Source organism: Podarcis vaucheri (genome assembly GCF_965113315.1).
Source record: "Podarcis vaucheri genome assembly, chromosome: 3".
NCBI classification, from domain to species: domain Eukaryota; kingdom Metazoa; phylum Chordata; class Lepidosauria; order Squamata; family Lacertidae; genus Podarcis; species Podarcis vaucheri.
The window spans coordinates 41,556,193-41,575,472 of NC_138761.1; the positions used below are offsets into that span (position 1 = coordinate 41,556,193).

Sequence of the window (19,280 nt, forward strand, 5' to 3'; positions counted from 1 at the left end):
GCCTCCTACATCACTCTCCTTTCCATCTTACACTTTCAGTCATTCCCCTTTCTGTTCAGCGCATCAGGTGCCAAACTAAACCTTGAAAAGTGCATCAAGCCGAAAGAAGAAGTAGAAAAGAGCAGTGCTATTCTTACTTCCTCTTTCCCCTTTAGGTGCTTTTCAAGGTGAGGGTAGTGGTAAGATAACCACTCTTTCCACATCACAATGAAGGGAGAAGTAAGCATGGGGGAAGGGAAGGTGTCAAGGTTTCGTGAGTGGAAGGAAAAATAAGGGTGCCTACGGGTACTGCACTGATGACCCCAAAATGCTACAGCCAACAAGCAGTGAGTAAACACGGATCGGCCAGCACTGAGGCTGCATACACACCATTCATTTAAAGCGCATTTAAATATCTTGACTTCGCCCAAAGCATCCCAGGGAATGTAATTTGTTAAAGGTGCTGGGAATTGTGGCTCTACAGCTACAGCTGCCAGAATTCATTAGGGGAAGTAATGCACTTTAAATGTACGGTGTTACGTGGCTTGAGATTTGATGTAATGTATATCCAGATTCATGGAAATGGGCAAGCCCAATGCCCAAGCGCCGTAAGAAATTGTAGGTTTCTTACAGAGATCCTTCTGAAAGATTTATGCTCCAGAAAAGTGAGGTGCTCAGCAAGCTCAATGGGTTCCAGGTGATCAAACAGCAGGCAAGCTTTTCCCTTCTTGGAAGGTTTTTTCCTTTGTGTGACTCTCCTCATCCAGTCATAAGAGGGACTGCAAGAGAGAATGATGAAGCCACTTTCAGGATCTGACACCCAATAATACAAACATGGAACTAGAACCAAGTGATGGCACTGCCAAGAACCCCTGCATTTTGTTTGTGTGAAGTCAAACAGTGATATCTCCTTCAATTTAGATGTTCCACAAAAAAGGAAATGAAAACCAATTTAGCTATGTCTTACCTAAACAGAGAGCTGTTTTGAAACATTCTGAAGATGAGTCTGTAAGAAAAGCTCTGTTGGATCAGAACCAGGGCCCATTACACCTAGCACCTCAGTTTCTAATGGTAGTCGATGTCAGTAGCAGCCAGTGAGGCAGTGTGTGTATGGGGGAGCACCATTGCTCTCCTGTCTTTCCAACACAGCAGACCATGGATGAATACACAGTGAGCAAGTGGAGGGGTGAGGAGCTTTGGCCCATGCAGTGCATGGCGGTGAGCGTCAAACTGGCTCCTTTACAATTTGCTGCAGTGGGCCAAGTTCCCCACAACTCACTCCATCCCTCTCCCTCTCAGTAAGCACCAGTGGCTCATTGTGTTGGGAAGACAGGAGAGCAATGGTGTCTCTGCTGTGCCACCTCAACAGCTGCTGCTGGCTGGCCTGGTCCTTCCTCCAGGTGGTGCACAAATCCAGGGCAAGAAGGCAATAGCTTTCTTTCTTTCTTTCTTTCTTTCTTTCTTTCTTTCTTTCTTTCTTTCTTTCTTTCTTTCTTGTTTGTCCCCAGCAAATGGCATTCAGGCATATATTACTTCTGAACCTGGTGAGTCAATTTAGTTATCATTGCTAATAGCAGTCAACTGAGGTAGGAAACACAGAGTTCTACTTCATTACACATCAGAGAGACACGTTCCAAATTTTATATTTATTTTAACTAGTGGGTTTTTTCTAATAAAAAAAAATAACACCACAAAGAACAAGAGGAGGAATTTTTAAAAATGTTACAATGATCAGTACTGGGAAGACAAGTTACCTAATTATTGTTCTCTCCCACCTCCTTTACCCTTTTCGCTGTTTTGCCACAGCTGTCAATATCAATATTCAATCTTACTAGCAAGTCCTGGCTGAATAATCAGTCCTCACAGATGGTAATCCTTACATGCTAGAGATATCAATAAGATGGATGTGCTCTTCGTAACCTAGGTGGCTGGCTAGTTCTTGAAACTCCTCAGTCAGACGAACCAAACCAAGGTCCAGATTGAATTCTGCAGGAAATTCCAAAATCCAGTATCTGAAATCATGACAGCAGAGTTATTCAGATATCAAGCCACGGAGCAACTTTGTGCTAAAAGCCTAACTTACTCCACCTTTTGGGAAATGAGCCTCCTTTAAATCAAATGAATTGACAACTCGGTTGAAGAGAACTTTGGGCCTTGAATTGCATTGGCGGCAGCAGTCCTTTGAGTGTGGGTTCATCCATCACACACTGGTGTAATGATGGGATGATCCCCAACCATTAAAGCTTTCCCTGACATGCAAACATTTATAATCTCTCAAAACATTTCTATACCACCTAGCACAGGAATCTTGGGGTGGTGTACACAAATGGGGGGGGGGAGCACATCCATATTAAAATCAGCAGAATTCTGAGTTGTTCTCCTCTAAATTCTTCCGATTTTAATAATATGTGATGTTCTAATAAAATGTATCTACTGGAATTAAGCACCACAAAGGCATGGGAGAAAAAGCAGGTTTTCAAAAAATGACAAAAAGTGTTTTGTTTAATTATTCAGAAAACACATAAACTTCCAAGTGGAGCAAAATTGCATTTACCTCATGAAGTAGCAGATTTTTAAGCGAATCTCACTGCAGTTTTCCCCACTAGCATCTCTATATGTAGCTTAGTTAAAGAAAAAGCCATGCCTTTTGGTTTCAGTGGCTTTCTAAGGTTCCATTTTCTTTTTCAATTAAGCAGTTGATAAAATGATAAACACTATGTTCAACACTGTACTTGGTTTTGCAAGTATATTATACTTTTATTATACCCTGTCCTGGTGCCATACTGTGATGAAGTGTGGACAGGAGTATCTTAAATAAAATAAACCAAACAGTATAATGAAAAAGTCACCAAGAAAATGTCCAATTAATTTGACCCACTGCTAACACTGGCCATTAGTCTCCAGCAATACAGCAAGTCTTTCCAAAATAGCCATTCTATAATGTATAGAATGTATACAATGGTGTATACACCATTCCTTCCAATGATGACCAGTTTGAAGTCAAAGGAGAAAATCCAAGATTATTCAAGTTCATTGCTAAAAAGCTATCTACACTGAAATCATACAAGTAACTACTATTCAATAAATAGAGTATCCAAAAGGATATAGGGAGATAAGTTTTCCTGCCAGTTCTGTGGATGGTAGATACCATCGGTGCATTAAAAGGAAGGTTCGTGGCAGATGACTGTTGCTCAGTTGCCCTCTGTGATCTGCAAAAACAGATATATAACATTCCAAAATGGATAACATGCATTAATGAATGGTACCATGTAAAAATAGGCACATTAAAAAGTCAACTGGACATCTCTCTCATACACACACACTTTCTAAAGTGATATTAGCAAAGGTAAAAAAAATATAGCTTACTATCATTAGCAGTGAGATGAGCACATTTATAAAGAAAGAATAACTCACCCATGATATCAGTATAAGGATGTGTGTACACCAGTTGTTTTTCCAAGGTGACACGATTTTAACCTCGGGAGCAATTTGTGCCTTCATGTCTTGAAGGTTGCTTCACACATTACACTTTCCCTACACAGTGGTAATATTTGTGTAAGAAACAGCATGTTCTGCAACATTTCAACTGAGGTGAGAGTATCCTTTTTAGCACAGCAGTTGATCATGCCACTATCCCTCTCAGCAAACATGCAACAAAGAAAATACTACAAACAATACACAGAAGTTTCCTTTATGCAGGAAGAATGAAATGTGTGAAAGGCTCAAGATAATAACAGTTCTACAAACCCTCAATTAGTCTTGCTAAATATTTTATAACGTCTCTCTTCCAATCCATTGTCCAAACCAACATTTTCTTATCCTAACTTTTTTCTTTAAACAAACAAACAAACAAACAAACAAACAAACTCAGCTGACTTTGCAGCATTCAACACATTCACATCCAGCCCCAAGCAGCATCTTCTTAATTTCTTCCCCCTTTTTCTTGTTTGGCAATGAGTTGACTTTGCATAGGCTCAGCTTCATAGTCCATCTCAGGATTTCCCATCTTTTTTCTTCCCTCCCCCCCCCCCCAATAACCACATCCAGATTATTATGATTATACATGTGGCAATAGCACATATGCAGCATTATTTTAGGGGAGTGGAAACCCACCTACTCAAGAGACCAAAATCTCTACTAGGATGAAGTACATTTTTACTAGACCATTCAAGGGTCTCTTGTGGCACCTTTTTTATGGCATAAGCTTTCATGGACTCAAGGCCATTTTGTCAGATCCAACAAAGTGAGTTCACAAAAGCTTATGATGGACTTGGGAGGAAAGGAAGACTCATACCAAACATTTTAATGCAGGTGCTTAAAAGTTCATCCAATGTTGCGGCTTTCCCGAGTGTATTGGACCCCATCGTCCTTTAACTGTTAAAAGAACGAATACACTTCCACCACATCAGAGAAGGGCAGCAGCGGCAGCAGCAGTGGCAACCGAGGCTCCATTAGATGTCTGTCAGTTGCATTATCTGTACCACTTCACCAGAAAACTGGAAAAAGAAATAAGGTGGGGTAGGAGAGAAAACCAGACTTCAGTTTTATATGTGGGCTAAACGTTTACGATTCAGTTCATCTTTTTAATGATGATGATGATGGTGATGATTATAATTAATAATATGCCCATACAAGAAGTGAAATGCAACTTCTCAGCAGAACCAGCTCTTCTTATTTAAATATCTACACCAGGAGCGAGGAACCTTTTTCAGACTGAGGGCTGTATTCTCTCGTAGGCAACTTTCCAGATGCCAATCACAGGCAAGGACAGGACCAAAAGTCAGTGTGGCAACAGATATGACTTGTACCTTTTGAGAGTAGCCTCCATTATGGCTTCAAATCTCCCTCTCCATCTACCATCTAGGTAAGCAAGAGGCATTATCACAGTTCGTGAACATATTCCAGTTGGGTAAAAGCACTTGCAGAGTGGGGCTGGGGAGCACAGTGGCTGTGGGGAGGGGGAGGGCCAGGGGAAGTGATACCCTTCCCCAATGAATCTTAATCTTAGTATTTTAAAAAAGCTCTTTTCTTTCTTGAGCGTAAGTTGCTAGCATTTGTAGAACCTGACATATCAGGCAAAATGTGCAGGCACTATCCTTCTCATTTCATTTCATTTGCAAGAAACTAGACTGCTCCTCCTTTCAGCGTTTTAGTTTGCCCTCCTCCAAGAGTCCATGCAGATGCCCATCTGGGGCTTGGGGAGAGTGGCCATGGCCTGAGGAGAACCCTGAGGGCCACGGGTCCATGGGACAGAGGTTCCCCACACCTGAGTTATACCATTCAGGTAGGGTTTCCAGCTTCCCCCACCCTGGCAGGACTGTGACTTTAAGAGCAGCGTGGTGGGAGAACCAGAAATTTAGTAAGCAAAACTTCGGATAGTGTAACAGGCTGGAGAAGCTTTGCCTGCTATATCTTTGCTCATTAAGCAGCTGTTAAAAGTTGTAGGATCCCAGGCAGGAGAAAAGTTGGCAACCTTCAGGTTGTTCTGTCTGACACACATAAAAGTACAGGCTGTGAGTGCCAAAAGGACAGCCAGGAATTTCCACCTGTAAGATTGTTCCTGGCTTTAGGACTGGCTTAGTTCTTGGGGATGGGAGGCCTACAGTGTTACATATTCATATTTGCAAGGCACCTTTTCTAGCAATCTAGCAGGACTGTGTTATTTTGCTTTAGGTCTTGATCTCTGCCTATAGTGTTTTGTTCTTGGTGCTCAGGAGTGTTTTCTTTCTGCTGCCCATTCATCTCCCCAATTGCAGCAAAGACATTATCAGCCTCCAGCTGAATGGAAAATCCATGTGTTGTTTCTAGCAACTCCTAAGTGGGAGCTGCCACTTCACACATTCCTGGCCTGCTGCTGCTGCTGACGACGGGTTGTCCATTCTCCCTCTCTCATGGAATTCCACTTACTCGGTAAAAAAACAAAACAAAAACATGTACAAATCACAGAGGAGCTCATACACTGTAGAGACAGCATCGAATAGAGGGAAAGGCCAAAAACCACAGAAAAATAAGTAGTGATGGGGAGACAACACATTTTAATATGGCCTTGCTAAGGACTGCAATCTTAGATCTAACCTCTTAGTAATTGGCAAAGTGGAAGGAGATGCTAGTGGTTAGAGCACTCCCCCTGAACATGTAAATGCAAGCCTCTGTTTGGGGCAAAATCAACCAAGCCCGGCTCCTTTCCCTTCATTTATTCTTTGCTAAGTGCTGCTTTGGAAGCTAGGGTCAGAAATGTTGTACAAAATCAGATCCTCTGTTTCACAACAGTTAAAGATGCAGTACGGCTCAATGTAGCAAGCTGCCTTATATAATATGGTATACAATTACAGATAGGTAGCCGTGTTGGTCTGCCATAGTCAAAATAAAAAAATTCCTTCCAGTAGCACCTTAAAGACCAACTAAGTTATGGTATACAATGTCATCTTTATTGGTGCTAGGGTTGCCATATTTTGAAGAGCAAAAAAGAGGACGCATTTGCCAGTTTTTAACTATGGATCTCCTATGACGACTTTCATTTTACATACCCATGGAAAAGAGGAAAAAGAGGATATATGGCAACCCTATAATGGCCCATCTAGCCGAGTATCAGTTACACTGACTGGCAGCAGCTCTCCAGGGTTTCACGGCTAGGGTCTCTCCCAACCCTACCTAGCAATGCTTGGGATTGAACCTGGGACCTTCTACATATGAAGGAGATGTTCTACCACTAAGGAATGTCCATTCTCAGAAGAGTGGCAGAGGGCATGCTTTGGTTGTAGATGGTCCCAGGTTGAATCCTGAGCATCATCAGCTCAAAGGATCTGAGGGCTAAGCTAGACATGACAAAAGAAATATGTGACTACATCTCCATTCACAAAAGTTTACAAAGAGCAGCTGTTGGTGGGATGGGTTGATCTGGATCGGGACTGTGGCACAGGGTAGGGGAATTGACCCTTTGCTCCTTGATGCTTCCCCCAATGAAAACTGCCCCCCAAAGCGGTTGTTTGCTATGATATATTTTCCCAAAGTGTGCAAATATATTTTTCCTAACTGGGCTACTGGAAGCTGTGTGGAGGGGAGGAGACTTTCATTGAAATGGAACAAAAGGAATAGTTCACGCAAACACACACATCAAGGTCTCAATCCAGAACACTCAACTACAATAAAATAGTGAAAATCATTTGTTTGCAGCTCGTATGCAATAGATTTTTGCTGTTCGTCAGATTGTTAGGAGGGTACATAGGTACTCCAACTGCAATGGAACGGTGAGAAATACTCAGCTGCTAAAAATAAGGAAAACGTAGCCCATGTTTAAGCAGCAACTTTTTTATTTTATTTTTTTAAAAAACTTAAAAAAAAATGTTTTCCAAGTGATGCAGACATGTGGAGGGAACAGAGCACCAGGCAATAGTTCCTCATAATGTAATCAACACTACTGACAGCAAAGGGAGCTCTCCAGGGGCAGCCCTACTGTTAGACAGAGTAGGGCAGCTTCCTTTTGTGTCAGGTGCTGGCGAGGTGCTAGAGGGCAGAGCTGCCATTGTGCCACCCACCCTACCCTTTCTTAGCTAGCCCATTTTCCTCAAGTGTGATAGAGAACACTGCTCCACTACCAGTGTTGAGGTACAATTCAGCTTAGTGTGGGATTATTATTATTATTATTATTATTATACCCCACCATCTGGCTGGGTTTCCCCAGCCACTCTGGGCGGCTTCCAGCAAAATGTTAAAATACAATAATTCATCAAATATTAAAAGCTTCCCTAAACAGGGCTGCCTTCAGATGTCTTCTAAAAGTCAGATAGTTATTTATTTCTTTGACATCTGATGGGAGGGCATTCCACAGGGCGGGCACCACTACCAAGAAGGCCCTCTGCCTGGTTCCCTGTTACTTCACTTCTTACAGTGATGGAACCGCCAGAAGGCAAAGATTCTGTATGTGGTACAGGGCAGGAAAGAAAAAAAAGCCATTTTGTCCTTTGTCATGGGCAACAATGCTTTTTGAGACAAGCCTTCACTTGGATGGATTCATTTTCCCAGCAACTCCAACACTGTGGTTTGAATGGTAGGAAAATGGGAGTTCTCCTACAATAATCTGGGGCAACTTTGCCTAGATTGTGCAAAAGGTCTGTTAACATTTTTTGTTACTTCTGGGAAAAAGACATAGTGTGAAAATGTTCTGGGAAAGGGATTATTATGTATTACTACTAATACCGCTACACAGATTTCTATTCTGTCTTTTAGGGCGCATACCAGGGTGGGGAAACTTGCAGCCCTCCAGATGTGTTGAAGTCCCATCACCCCTGACCATTGGCAGTGCAGGTTTGGGCTGATGGGATCTGGAGCTCAATAAACATCTGGAGGGCCACAGGTTCCCTACGCCTAGTATATACCCTCCGAAGGCACTTCACGCTAAATTAATACAACATAAACATTCCAAAATTTGGAACAGCTGTAAAAAGCACACACATTAAAATCGTAGAAGGGAGATCTGCCCTATTCAGAACCAGACTAAGAAGATACACTTAGGGCCCATTTTCATCACTGTCTGGTTTCACTTCCCATGACCCTGACACTATATTAATGAACCGAAAGGTCTATAAATTTCTGCCAATCATTTAACACTTCAATGAAATTTTGGAACAAACTGAATGGAAAAGTCGCTGGTTTTTACACTGTTATGATGCTAGTACTTTGGGAACAGTCTTTAGATAAGACCAATTAAAGGAACGTGACCAATGGGTCATTTCCAGGAAGTTCTCAAGCAGGGCACACAGGCAATCGCCCTCCCATGCTATCTGCCAGCCCCCCACTAGGAGCATGATGGTAACACCACACACACACCCAAAATATGAGCAAATATTAGATGGCAGTAATCTTGGTGGCTGTTGCAAGCCAGTTTTCCCTTCTCTGCATACTAGTTATGCAAAGATGACAAATGTTTCCTGAAGTGCTCTCAAGCACAGTTGATTAAATAGGGCATTTCTGCTCATTTCATTTTTATTAACCAAAAGTCAGTGCCCTTCCAACTGCTTCCCCCCCCCTCACACCACAGCTCCCGAAACTGCTGCTATGAATGAATTCCTTTGTAAACAGCTAAAGTGAAATACAAAGACGACATTACATTGTGACCCACTTCGTAACGTGACAGGGAAACAAAATCATCAGACCATTAACAGGGGACACACACCCTTCCAAACTAAGACAGGTTTTTACACCTGTAATTGTTTTGCAGGAGGGAGAACTTTCCCAGGTGCAGCTTTTCCATCACTGCAACACCACCTCTGTCCTCTCCTCAAGCTGGCAAGCCAAACCGTCAACTATTTTATTCAACTTTACCTTTTCCTCCTTAAAGCAAAACACAGCAAGGCAGGTCCCCATTTTATAAGACAAAGGAGAGTCTTGCTAATAATGGGTCCTGGAAAAGACTGTGCTGTTTTTGGAAGTGGATCAGTGAAGTGGTGACAAGCTGCATCTCAGCTGCACGGGGATTTTGCAAGACGCTTGAAGAGAAAGTAGGAAGCGGCCCTGGCTTTATAAAAATGCAAACACACGCCCAGCCTAACGACAAGAAGGAAAATTACTTACTGTACTTGGTTCTGCGGAGGTATTCAACACAAACATCTCCCTTCTTTGTCCAGCTGCCAAGTGTTAAAGCATAAATGAGCAGCTGTTTCCTTCAAGCTGGGGTTGTGTGTCTTAACTAGTCACATGCCCCCTCTGATAAATCTCTCTGTTGTGCCAAGAGGTCAGACTCTCTGAAGATCATTATTCCCCCCTCCCTGCCACCCCGCATTAAAAAACAACACCACCAAAACACAATTCTTTTCTTGACATGAGACTTTGCTAAAACATTTGAGTGGAACGTGAGCCAAGTCCCACAATTAGGATATTAAATCACCCATTAAAAATAATAAAATAAAACTGATAACCCTCATCAGAGGGCAGGACCAGTTAGGATGGAAAGTTAAACATTCTACTGTAGTTTGACCTGTGTGTTTTGTTTTTCCATCTGGTACTAAAGCATTCTTACATCATTGGTTGGGTGGTAGCCAAACTTCAGAAGGACTTTGCTGTGTGTTCCCCCACCTTTAGGAGGGTAAGGACTTCACAACATGGCACATTAAACTTGTGCTGCCTTTTCTTGTGTGATTTGCTTCGAAGCGGGACATTCCGCTCCACACTTTCCCAATGAAAGTGAGAAACAATGCCTGTTTCTCCACTGGGGAACTTATGAAATAAGAGATCCTGTGTAATCCTGTTTCCAGTTTATCTAATTAAATTTGTTAGTCACTTTATCTTGCCCAGGGCCCCCAAAGCAACTTACAACCAACCAAAACCCTCACAGAGAATTTCTTCTCCATCCCCAGCTCAAGACACAGGTACAGAAAAACCCACAGAATTTAAGGCACTACAGTCTCTGGGCTAGAGCCACAAGGAAAAACACCCACACCCAAAGAGGAAGGGAGTGGCATAATGCCTAAGCTTGTCTGACCAAGCTTAGGAAGCCTCCATGACAGCCGGGGTGGGGTGGGGAACTCTCTGCAGCCTGAGGGCTACATTCCATTTTAGGTCACCTTCTGGCGCAGCTGCATACCAATGGTGGGGATGACCAGACACACATCACTCCATCTGGGTATCATCACAGTTCAAGAATGCATTCCAGCTATGCAAAAGCATGTGAGGAAGGCACAGAGAGAGGTATGACCTATGGGCAGAGCCTGAGTAGAGTCCCAAGAGATGTGCAGAGAAGCCTGCATTCAGCCCCCAAAGGCCTCAGGTTCCCAACCTCTGTGCTAAAAGTAAGCAAAGGACCTTTATGCAGTCTGTACCATTCTGTATTTGAAGGCATTCTCTCCTTGAATGCCTGCCGGATGCAAATGCTCTGGATTGAACGATACAGAATCCTATGAGGGCAGAGCAGAGACCTCAAAACTGTTCGGCAACAGTTAACACCTGGTTAGCTGACAGAGCAAGACACACAGGTCACCTGATCACCATCTTCTCCACTGTTGTAGAAAGCAGCATTTGCTTTCGTATGCAAATCGGTGTCCTCCTTCGTCCTCTTTTTCAGGATGTATTTCCTCTTTTGGGGCAACGCATAAATGACTATTCTAAGAGTAGGTAGAAGGAGTCTGCCTAGGTTTTAGCTGATTCTGGTTGAGAAGTTTCCCTGTGTTGTGTAAGGCAAGCTTCAACTTTGTTCAGCAACCTTGCTTCCAACTTGTGGACTTTCAGATGTTGGTGAACTAAAGCTACATTATCCCTGACCACGGGCTGTGGCTAATGGAAATGCAGCCACACCACAAGGGCCACAGGTTCTCCATCCTTAATGCCTCAACAACTAGGCTCTGCTCTGGTCATATTGCTGCGATAAAAATGAATGTATTGCCTAGAATGTTGTTTTTGTTTCAAACATTGCAAATTGTGGACAAAATGGACTGTTTCAAGAAGTGGCAGAGAGATATTTCTAGATTTGTCTGGCAGGGCAAGAAGCCTAGAATAAAATTTAAAATACTAACAGATGTAAAGGAAAGAGGTGGATTTGCCCTGCCAGACTTTAAACTTTATTATGAATCAGCAACTTTTTGCTGGTTGAAAGAATGGCTGCTTCTTGAAAACACAGACATTTTGGATTTAGAAGGTTTTAACAATGTATTTGGATGGCATGCATATCTGTGGTATGATAAGGTTAAAGCACATAAAGCATTTAAGAATCATATTGTCAGGAAAGCATTGTTTAATGTCTGGATAAGACATAAGGATTTATTGGAAAACAAAACCCCAAGGTGGCTGTCACCGATGGAAGCTAAAGCACAGAAAAAGCTCAATATGGAGGCCAAATGGCCGAAATATTGGGAAATTCTGGAACAAGAGGGAGATAGACTGAAATTGCAGAGTTTTGAGAAACTAAAAAACAAAGTGCGAGATTGGCTTCATTATTATCAGATAATGGAGGCATATAATTCGGACAAGAAAATTGGTTTCCAGGTGGAAAAATCAAAATTAGAAACAGAACTGTTAGAGCCCAAAACTAAGACTTTGTCAAGGATGTACAACCTGCTGTTGAAATGGAATACTCAGGATGAAACGGTGAAATCTGTTATGATTAAATGGGCACAAGATGTTGGACATAATATTATGATGGCTGACTGGGAACAGTTATGGACCACAGGTATGAAGTTTACGGCATGTAATGCCTTAAGAGAGAATATTATGAAAATGATATACAGGTGGTACATGACCCCAGTCAAGCTTGCAAAAATCTATCATTTGCCCGATAATAAATGTTGGAAATGTAAAGAAACTGAAGGTACATTCTTTCACCTTTGGTGGACGTGCCCAAGGATTAAGGCTTTCTGGGAGATGACCTATAATGAATTGAAAAAGGTATTTAAATATACCTTTTTGAAGAAACCAGAGGCCTTTCTCCTAGGCATAGTCGGCCAATTGGTGCCAAAGAAGGATAGAACTTTTTTTATGTATGCCACAACAGCAGCAAGAATACTCGTTGCAAAGTATTGGAAGACACAAGATCTACCCACTCTGGAAGAATGGCAGATGAAGGTGATTGACTATATGGAACTGGCGGAAATGACTGGCAGAATCCGAGACCAGGGAGAAGAGTCGGTGGAAGAAGATTGGAAGAAATTTAAAGACTATTTACAGAAAGATTGTAAAATTAATGCATGTTAGAACGATGTTGGATAGCTGCAATACTATAAGGGAATATGAAAAATGGATTACTAATAGGTAAAGATTTAATGTTATAATATTTTAAGATTAAACATTAGGATAAACAAAGAGGGGAAGGATTTGCTGAACCAACAAACTGAACTGGAATACAAAAAAGGGAGGCGTGAGGAGGTCCGGGAAACAAGCTAATGAAAAATAAGTAATGGGAAGATTGAGTTGTTTTTAATTATTTTTATTTTGTATTTTTCTTTTTTCTATTTTTATTTTGTAATATTTTGAAAATCTTAATAAATATCTTATAAAAAAACAACAACAACTAGGCTCTGTTCTGGAGGCTTTTCTGCACAGCTGTTTCTGAAGCGTGGTTAGGTCAAATGCCAAAAGGTGACACTTATCATTTTGGCGTGATAAGCTTAGCTGGTCACCAAAACACTGTTTCTTGGGACATGCATATTTAAAATAGTGAAATATGGCTGAACTCTAAACATGGATGCTCCCTTCTCACAATTAAGAGATGAGATTTTAATTCATTATTCTCAATCATCTTGTACTTTCTACCTTTCATAATGCGTCAGTTTGTTTGAATTATTCAGTCAATTCAGATGAAAAAGTTTCAGTTGATTAAATGAACAATAAATTATATACCACTTGATAAAACTTCTAAGCTGTTTACAAGAGATAGTAAAATTATTTTAAAAACAGTTAAAAAACTAAAACATTAAAAATTAATTAAAACTAGCAGTAAAGATTAAAACAAAGCAACATCTAGATAGGACTGACTAAACAAAAATGTTTTCAGCAGACACTGAAAAAATACAGTGAATGCACCTGCCTAATGTCAATAGTCAGGAGTTTCAAAGTGTGGGTGCTGCCAACCTAAAAAATCAATTTCTTAAACTGTGGAACAAGAAGTATGTGGCCAATTCTGCAAATTGAAGCAGTTGATTGGGCACATATGGGGCAAGGTGATTCCACAAGTAAACTGGTCCATGAATCAGTGGATGACCAACCCCATTATCAGACCATTTCCGGAGACTTATGGACTTCAGCTGGATCTCGACACATCAAAAAAAGTTTTGGGAAAAGACGTGTAAAGCTCATACAGTGGTGCCTCGCAAGACGAAATTAATTCGTTCTGCGAGTTTTTTCGTCTTGCGAATTTTTTGTCTTGCGAAGCACGGTTTCCCTGGGTATTAACGGTTTTAAGAAAAAGGAAACAAACTTGCAAGACGTTTTCGTCTTGCGAAGCAAGCCCATAGGGAAATTCGTCTTGCGAAGCAACTCAAAAAACGAAAAACTCTTTCGTCTTGCGCGTTTTTCGTCTTGCGAGGCATTCGTCTTGCAAGGTACCACTGTAATGGGAAATCACATTGCTGAAGGATCGAACACTACAGCGCCATCTAGTGTCACAGTGTTATAACACATTTTAAATGCCCCCCTTTTTTTAAACTAGCGTGGCTGAGTTCTTCAATATATTTCTGAATGTTCTGATTTTCCAGTGGACAGAACTAGCCTTCCTGCTGAAGCCCTCATCTTGCTACAGAACAGTGACATGTGGAGAGGACCAAAGATATAGTGAGGAGTTGGTGCTGAAGCAAAGTAGTTATGTATTAAGTAAAGCACCTACTCTTGTACCGTAACAGCGAGACCATGTAGGTGAAATTGACAAGTCTTTACACCATTTACCCATTCAGCTTCCATTTAAAAAGCAAAATCAGACAAAGCGGGGACAATTCCACCTCAAATCCCCTTTTAAGTGTTACCCTAGCATGGTGGGAGCTTTTCCATGGGTTCAAGCCATGGCATTAATGCAATTTGTAAAAGCTTGTAGGCAATACTGGTACAGCCTATTACATGGTTTTTCTGATGTGATCAGCTGTCTGCAAGGAAAGTGTGTGCCTGTTCCATAAGACACACATAATAAACCCATCTCCACACAGCCGTGGGCCGTTGGGGTTTTTTGAATCTACCAAGACATACTTCCTATGCTATCAGTGAAATGTGGGCTTAAAGGGCACCCCATTTTGTTTGAGAAATGCAGCAGGAATTAGTAAAGTTTCCAACTGAGGAACTCCACAATATGGTTTTAGAACAGGTAGGGGTGGTAACGGAGGCAGGTAACAGAGAGGTCACCATCGAATGTGTAACAAATTCCTCCAAACTAAATGAGATAGTTCAGACCTCAAAGCTTGCACTGCACTTTTGCTGGAAGATCAACAAGTCACTAAGAATAGCAATAAAAACAACTTTGATCCAACACTGGGTGTAAGTGTAGGAAACTAGGAATATAACTCATTTAGATAAAGGTCACTTTAGGAATAAATGAGTGAATGAACGGTCTCATGGCTGGGAGAAAGGACTAATGCGGAAAAGCTCCTGGATCAGACCCAGTATGCTCATTCATTCAGCAGAGACCCAAATTAGACGTAACATACAATTGTGCACAACATTCCCACAATGATGACAATCAAAGCAGCCTCAGGGGGTGTCAGTCTGAGCAAAGGAACAGGGTGTTAAGAGATATAAGCCTTCCCTTTCTGGCTATTTTGCCTGTTTAATAACCCGTCTCATAAAAATTTGAGGAGGAAGGTTTGGGAGGAAAGATAAGAAGCACCATCTTGGACAGAGTTAAGATGTTCTAAACAGAACAAGGTGAACTACAACTGCTCTGTTTGTGTTTCAGTTAATGCCAAAACATGAAGACAATCATGCAGACAATTAAGAAAAAAATATCCAGAATAGCTAAGTGCTCGTCTGTTTTCTGTGGTTCTTAATTGTATTATAATCGTTGTAAATTGTTGCTTTGATATTTTTTTAATGAAACTGCAGTATGCACATATTTTTTGTAAATGAATAAAAATAAACAAACTGTGCAGTGTGTTCTTGGTTCTTGGTTATTTAAGAAAGGCAATACAGCCAAATATCTTATAAACAATTATTGTGTGTGATTCACAACATTGACAGTTTAAAAGTACCCGAAAGAGACAGATGGCGTGGGAAAAGTAACTGAAGACTTTTAAAATCACTTTTGTATCATATCTATCTTCTTAAAAGCTCAGGACAATAGCATGGATTTATCTCATCTTAACCCTGACAACAGTGACTTGAGCTTCATGGATAAAACAGGAATCTGAACCTGAGTTTCCCACATCCAAAGCCAACGCATTCCATCTATTGCACTCGACTAGAGGGGAGAATCCCATCTGCATGGCTCCAATCTACAGCACTGTCTGCAGTGTTATCACTTACGCCCGACTCCTTGACTCTGCTATCACAGAATTGCAACATATTATAAAAGCTCTCATACACACTGATGATTACAAATCCACACAGTAACATCAGGAACAATCTCGCCAAGCATGGGTCAAGGCTGAAGAGTCCTGGAATCTGCTATGATCATTCTTGCTAGCAGAAGGGTGATGGGGGGGGGCATTTCCCCTTTTAATTGCCTAAGCAAATACCAAGAACTGCTCAGAGAGCTTAGCTTGTTTTGACACCAGTTGCTTCAGTCCATCCATTTATCCAAATTCAATAACTTGGCAATACACAAATGGTGCATTCAAGGGACGTGTGCTTAGATTCACCCCACCTGCAAAAATAACAATCACAGACCAATTAGCAGACTTGCCCTATGAGCCAATATATTCATATAGCACGTAGAGTTATCAACATAGATCTGCATAACACATAGAATCAAATGCCATTGTTTGACTGCACCAAGAGAAACCAAAGCTAATAATGGCCCAATTCCAGAACAGGCAGCACCAGCAGCCATGGGTGCCGCTGTGCAGTTTGTTTGCCCTCTTGCCCCATCTCAAAGATTTGCACCTAGAGCTTGACTTGATAAAGCTGATTTACACAGCATCTTCTGGGCCTCCTTGACCCACTCAAGCTGCAGAGGGCAGCACAACCTAACTTGATGTTGGTAAAAGGCTGGAGGGAAGGTTTTCTGAGCAGAGCTAGCATGACCATACAGGTGGAATAGGAAGGTGCTTGGGGAAGCATAACTCAAGGGGTACCTACTATGTTGGTAGAACTTTGCGAGTGTGCCCTAGAAGCCTCTACAACATCGTGGAAGAGTGGGGTTTGAGGTTCACTCACCTCATCTCATCTGCATTGCAGGGGGGCTGGACCCCCTTGGGGTCCCTTCCAACTCTACAGTTCTACAATTCTATTATTCTAAGATGGAAAGAAATCTCAAGTCTGCCCCAGAATGGGTGGAGGAAAGCTATTACCATTCCTCAGGACATTTCTACAATAGCCTCAAGGCACATCCACACTATACATTTAATGTGTGTTGAATGTGCTTTAAAAATACAGTGTCCTTAGTTATGCTCTCAGGTTCTGGAAAGCAACTGTGTTGGTGAACCCCAAAGAGCAGAAACCTTTCACAAGAATGGGACAAAGAAAAACCTAATTTGTGATGTTGTCATCTCTGGCTCTAACACTGTATTATGTTCCGCTGACCCTTTCTTCTGCCTATTTCTTAAAGGTATCTGTTTAGGCTAGACACCACCTGGTAAGAATTATAGATATACATTCCTTACAAGCCTAAGGCTACTCAAGCTTACATAATTAAACTATGTTCTTAAAAGGGAACTTTGCAATGAGACTTATTTGTACAATTGCTTCATCCATGTGATTACTGGAATACCTATTCCTCTGGCTAACCCGACCAGCAATGAGCACTATACATTGTAATACCTTGTGGGTCTGGGAAAGGTACTCACTGTGTTTGGAAACCTTGCTCTGGGTCTGCCCTAGAGCCAGAAAGCAGCAGAAGTCAGGAAAACCTCAAGAGCTGTTTTTATTTGTGAACAACAAATCAACAACTTGGCAGAGCAGCTGGGACTTACTACATAGGTTAGCCTTAGGGCCCAGCTATAAGCTATGGAAGGAACCACACCCAGAGAAAGGAGTTTCTATTACTGACTAGGCATCTCTCTTAAAGAGACACTCACTAGATACATGGGATTATATATAAACTGTGCATGTTAAGCACATTAATTTCTTAGCCTTGAAGGATAATAGGGGGAGATCAAATGTTTTGGGCTAGCAGAGTTACTGCTTTTATGATGCAGTGTAAATAAGGGGGAAATGCAAGAAATGTTCTTAAAATACTCTGGTTTCTTGCAGCTTAACCTTGACTGAGTGGGCCTTGGACCTTGACAAACCTTTCCTTTCCTGAAATCGCACCTCTCCTCCCATCCAGAGATATCTGAAAACTAGCACCCCTTTAAAGTGCTTAAAGCCATCTCAGTCTTTTAGCACTTTTAGCTGAAGTGGTTGGCACTAGAGAGTCTCAGGAGGTTTCTTGAGGAAAAACTGCTCCCCTTGACATTTCCCCACAAAGTCCTATATATGTGGGCTATATTAAAGAATGCTATAAAGATGCTGGCTTGGATCCTAAGAAATTCATGGAATAAAAGTTTTCCATTTCCTCCTCTGTCTTCTCTGAAAGATCAGGGGGCTTCTTAAACCAGAGCTGGCATTTTCACCTGGCACCCTTGGGTAACTACCAGGGCCCTAAAACCAGGCAGATCCAGCTGATGTCTGCCCCTTGGGGTGGGGTATGAGACGGGGCTCCATCAGCAGCACCAGCCAGCTGGATCTGGCCTCCCTTTTAATTTCCCCACAATGCCCCCTGAGCAAGCATTGCTCTCGGATGTCGTGAGAAGTTAACAAGGCGGCTAGACCCAGCTACCCACCACTGCTTGGAGCACTGCAACCACAGTCAAATGAGCCCACCACAGCCCATGGACAGACAGGTGAAGCCCCTCCACAAAAGGACATATTGCCCAGGGCCCCTTCAGATCTAGAGCTGGCTCTGCCCTGAACAATGTGCTGTGAACTGCCCTGGATAAAAAGTGGTATACAAATTTAGTAAATATTAATAATTGTGATTGGGCACAGAGGACTTACAGTACTTTAAGATCCAAACCCAATGCAAAAAAAGCAGTTATGTCCTCTCCTCAGACTTTCCCAGTTATTCAGGAGGGCCACCGACCGTCAAAAGGGGCTTTTTTGGGAGGTTAATGTATATTTGGGTTACTATGAACTCATCCACCATGAGTCCTGCAGCCAAAGTGCACATTGTTGTTAACCCAGAAACTGTCCTTAAGGAGAGTGCCTTTTTTGAAAACTTGGTCCTTGTGCTCTACTCTCACCCAATAGCGTTTTTGTTTGTTTACTTTTTTATTATTATTATTATATTAGCTCAAAAGAAAAGCTGCTGCCAGATTGGCTGATCTACCTCACTGGTCCATACATCACGCAATAGGGCTTTGATGGAAATAGAGTTAATGAAAGCAGCTCCAGTATCACCAGGCAGGACGTTTTAAAAATATCCAAGTGTGATTAAGATGCCAGCTATAAATAAATCAGCAGCTCTCACATTAAGTGGCTGAGCTTAAAGGCATCTGGAGGACATGATGGAAAGTAAAACTTTCTGCAGATATGGCAGCCCTGGGGCAGTAAACTCAGGCAGCATGAAATGTCTGCCACCATCATATGCAGGGTCTGGTGATAAAGTCTGAATTCAACAAAACAAAGGCTTTAACTCTGGGGGATGGCCAAGGGCTTCACATGCCTTTTCTCCATTTACCACTTTGGGGAATTTATTG

General features: G+C 41.8%; 1 protein-coding gene across 3 annotated transcripts in view; it reads right to left on the minus strand.

Moving 5' to 3' along the window:
- RASGRP3 (RAS guanyl releasing protein 3) overlaps positions 1-9,688 on the minus strand; it is a 30,890-nt gene extending 21,202 nt beyond the window's left edge. For 2 of the 3 annotated variants that reach the window (XM_082216248.1, XM_082216247.1), the window contains exons 1-3: positions 2,534-2,645; positions 1,860-1,991; positions 611-758 (exon numbers count right to left, since the gene is read on the minus strand). In XM_082216248.1, coding sequence (XP_082072374.1) covers positions 611-758; positions 1,860-1,991; positions 2,534-2,538 — 285 coding nt within the window. In that variant the 5' untranslated portion in view covers positions 2,539-2,645. Of the gene's footprint in view, positions 1-610; positions 759-1,859; positions 1,992-2,533; positions 2,646-3,079; positions 3,189-4,273; positions 4,476-9,549 lie in introns of those variants that run through there. The other variant, XM_082216249.1, reaches the window with a different exon arrangement.
- Between the last annotated feature and the right edge of the window lie 9,592 nt (positions 9,689-19,280).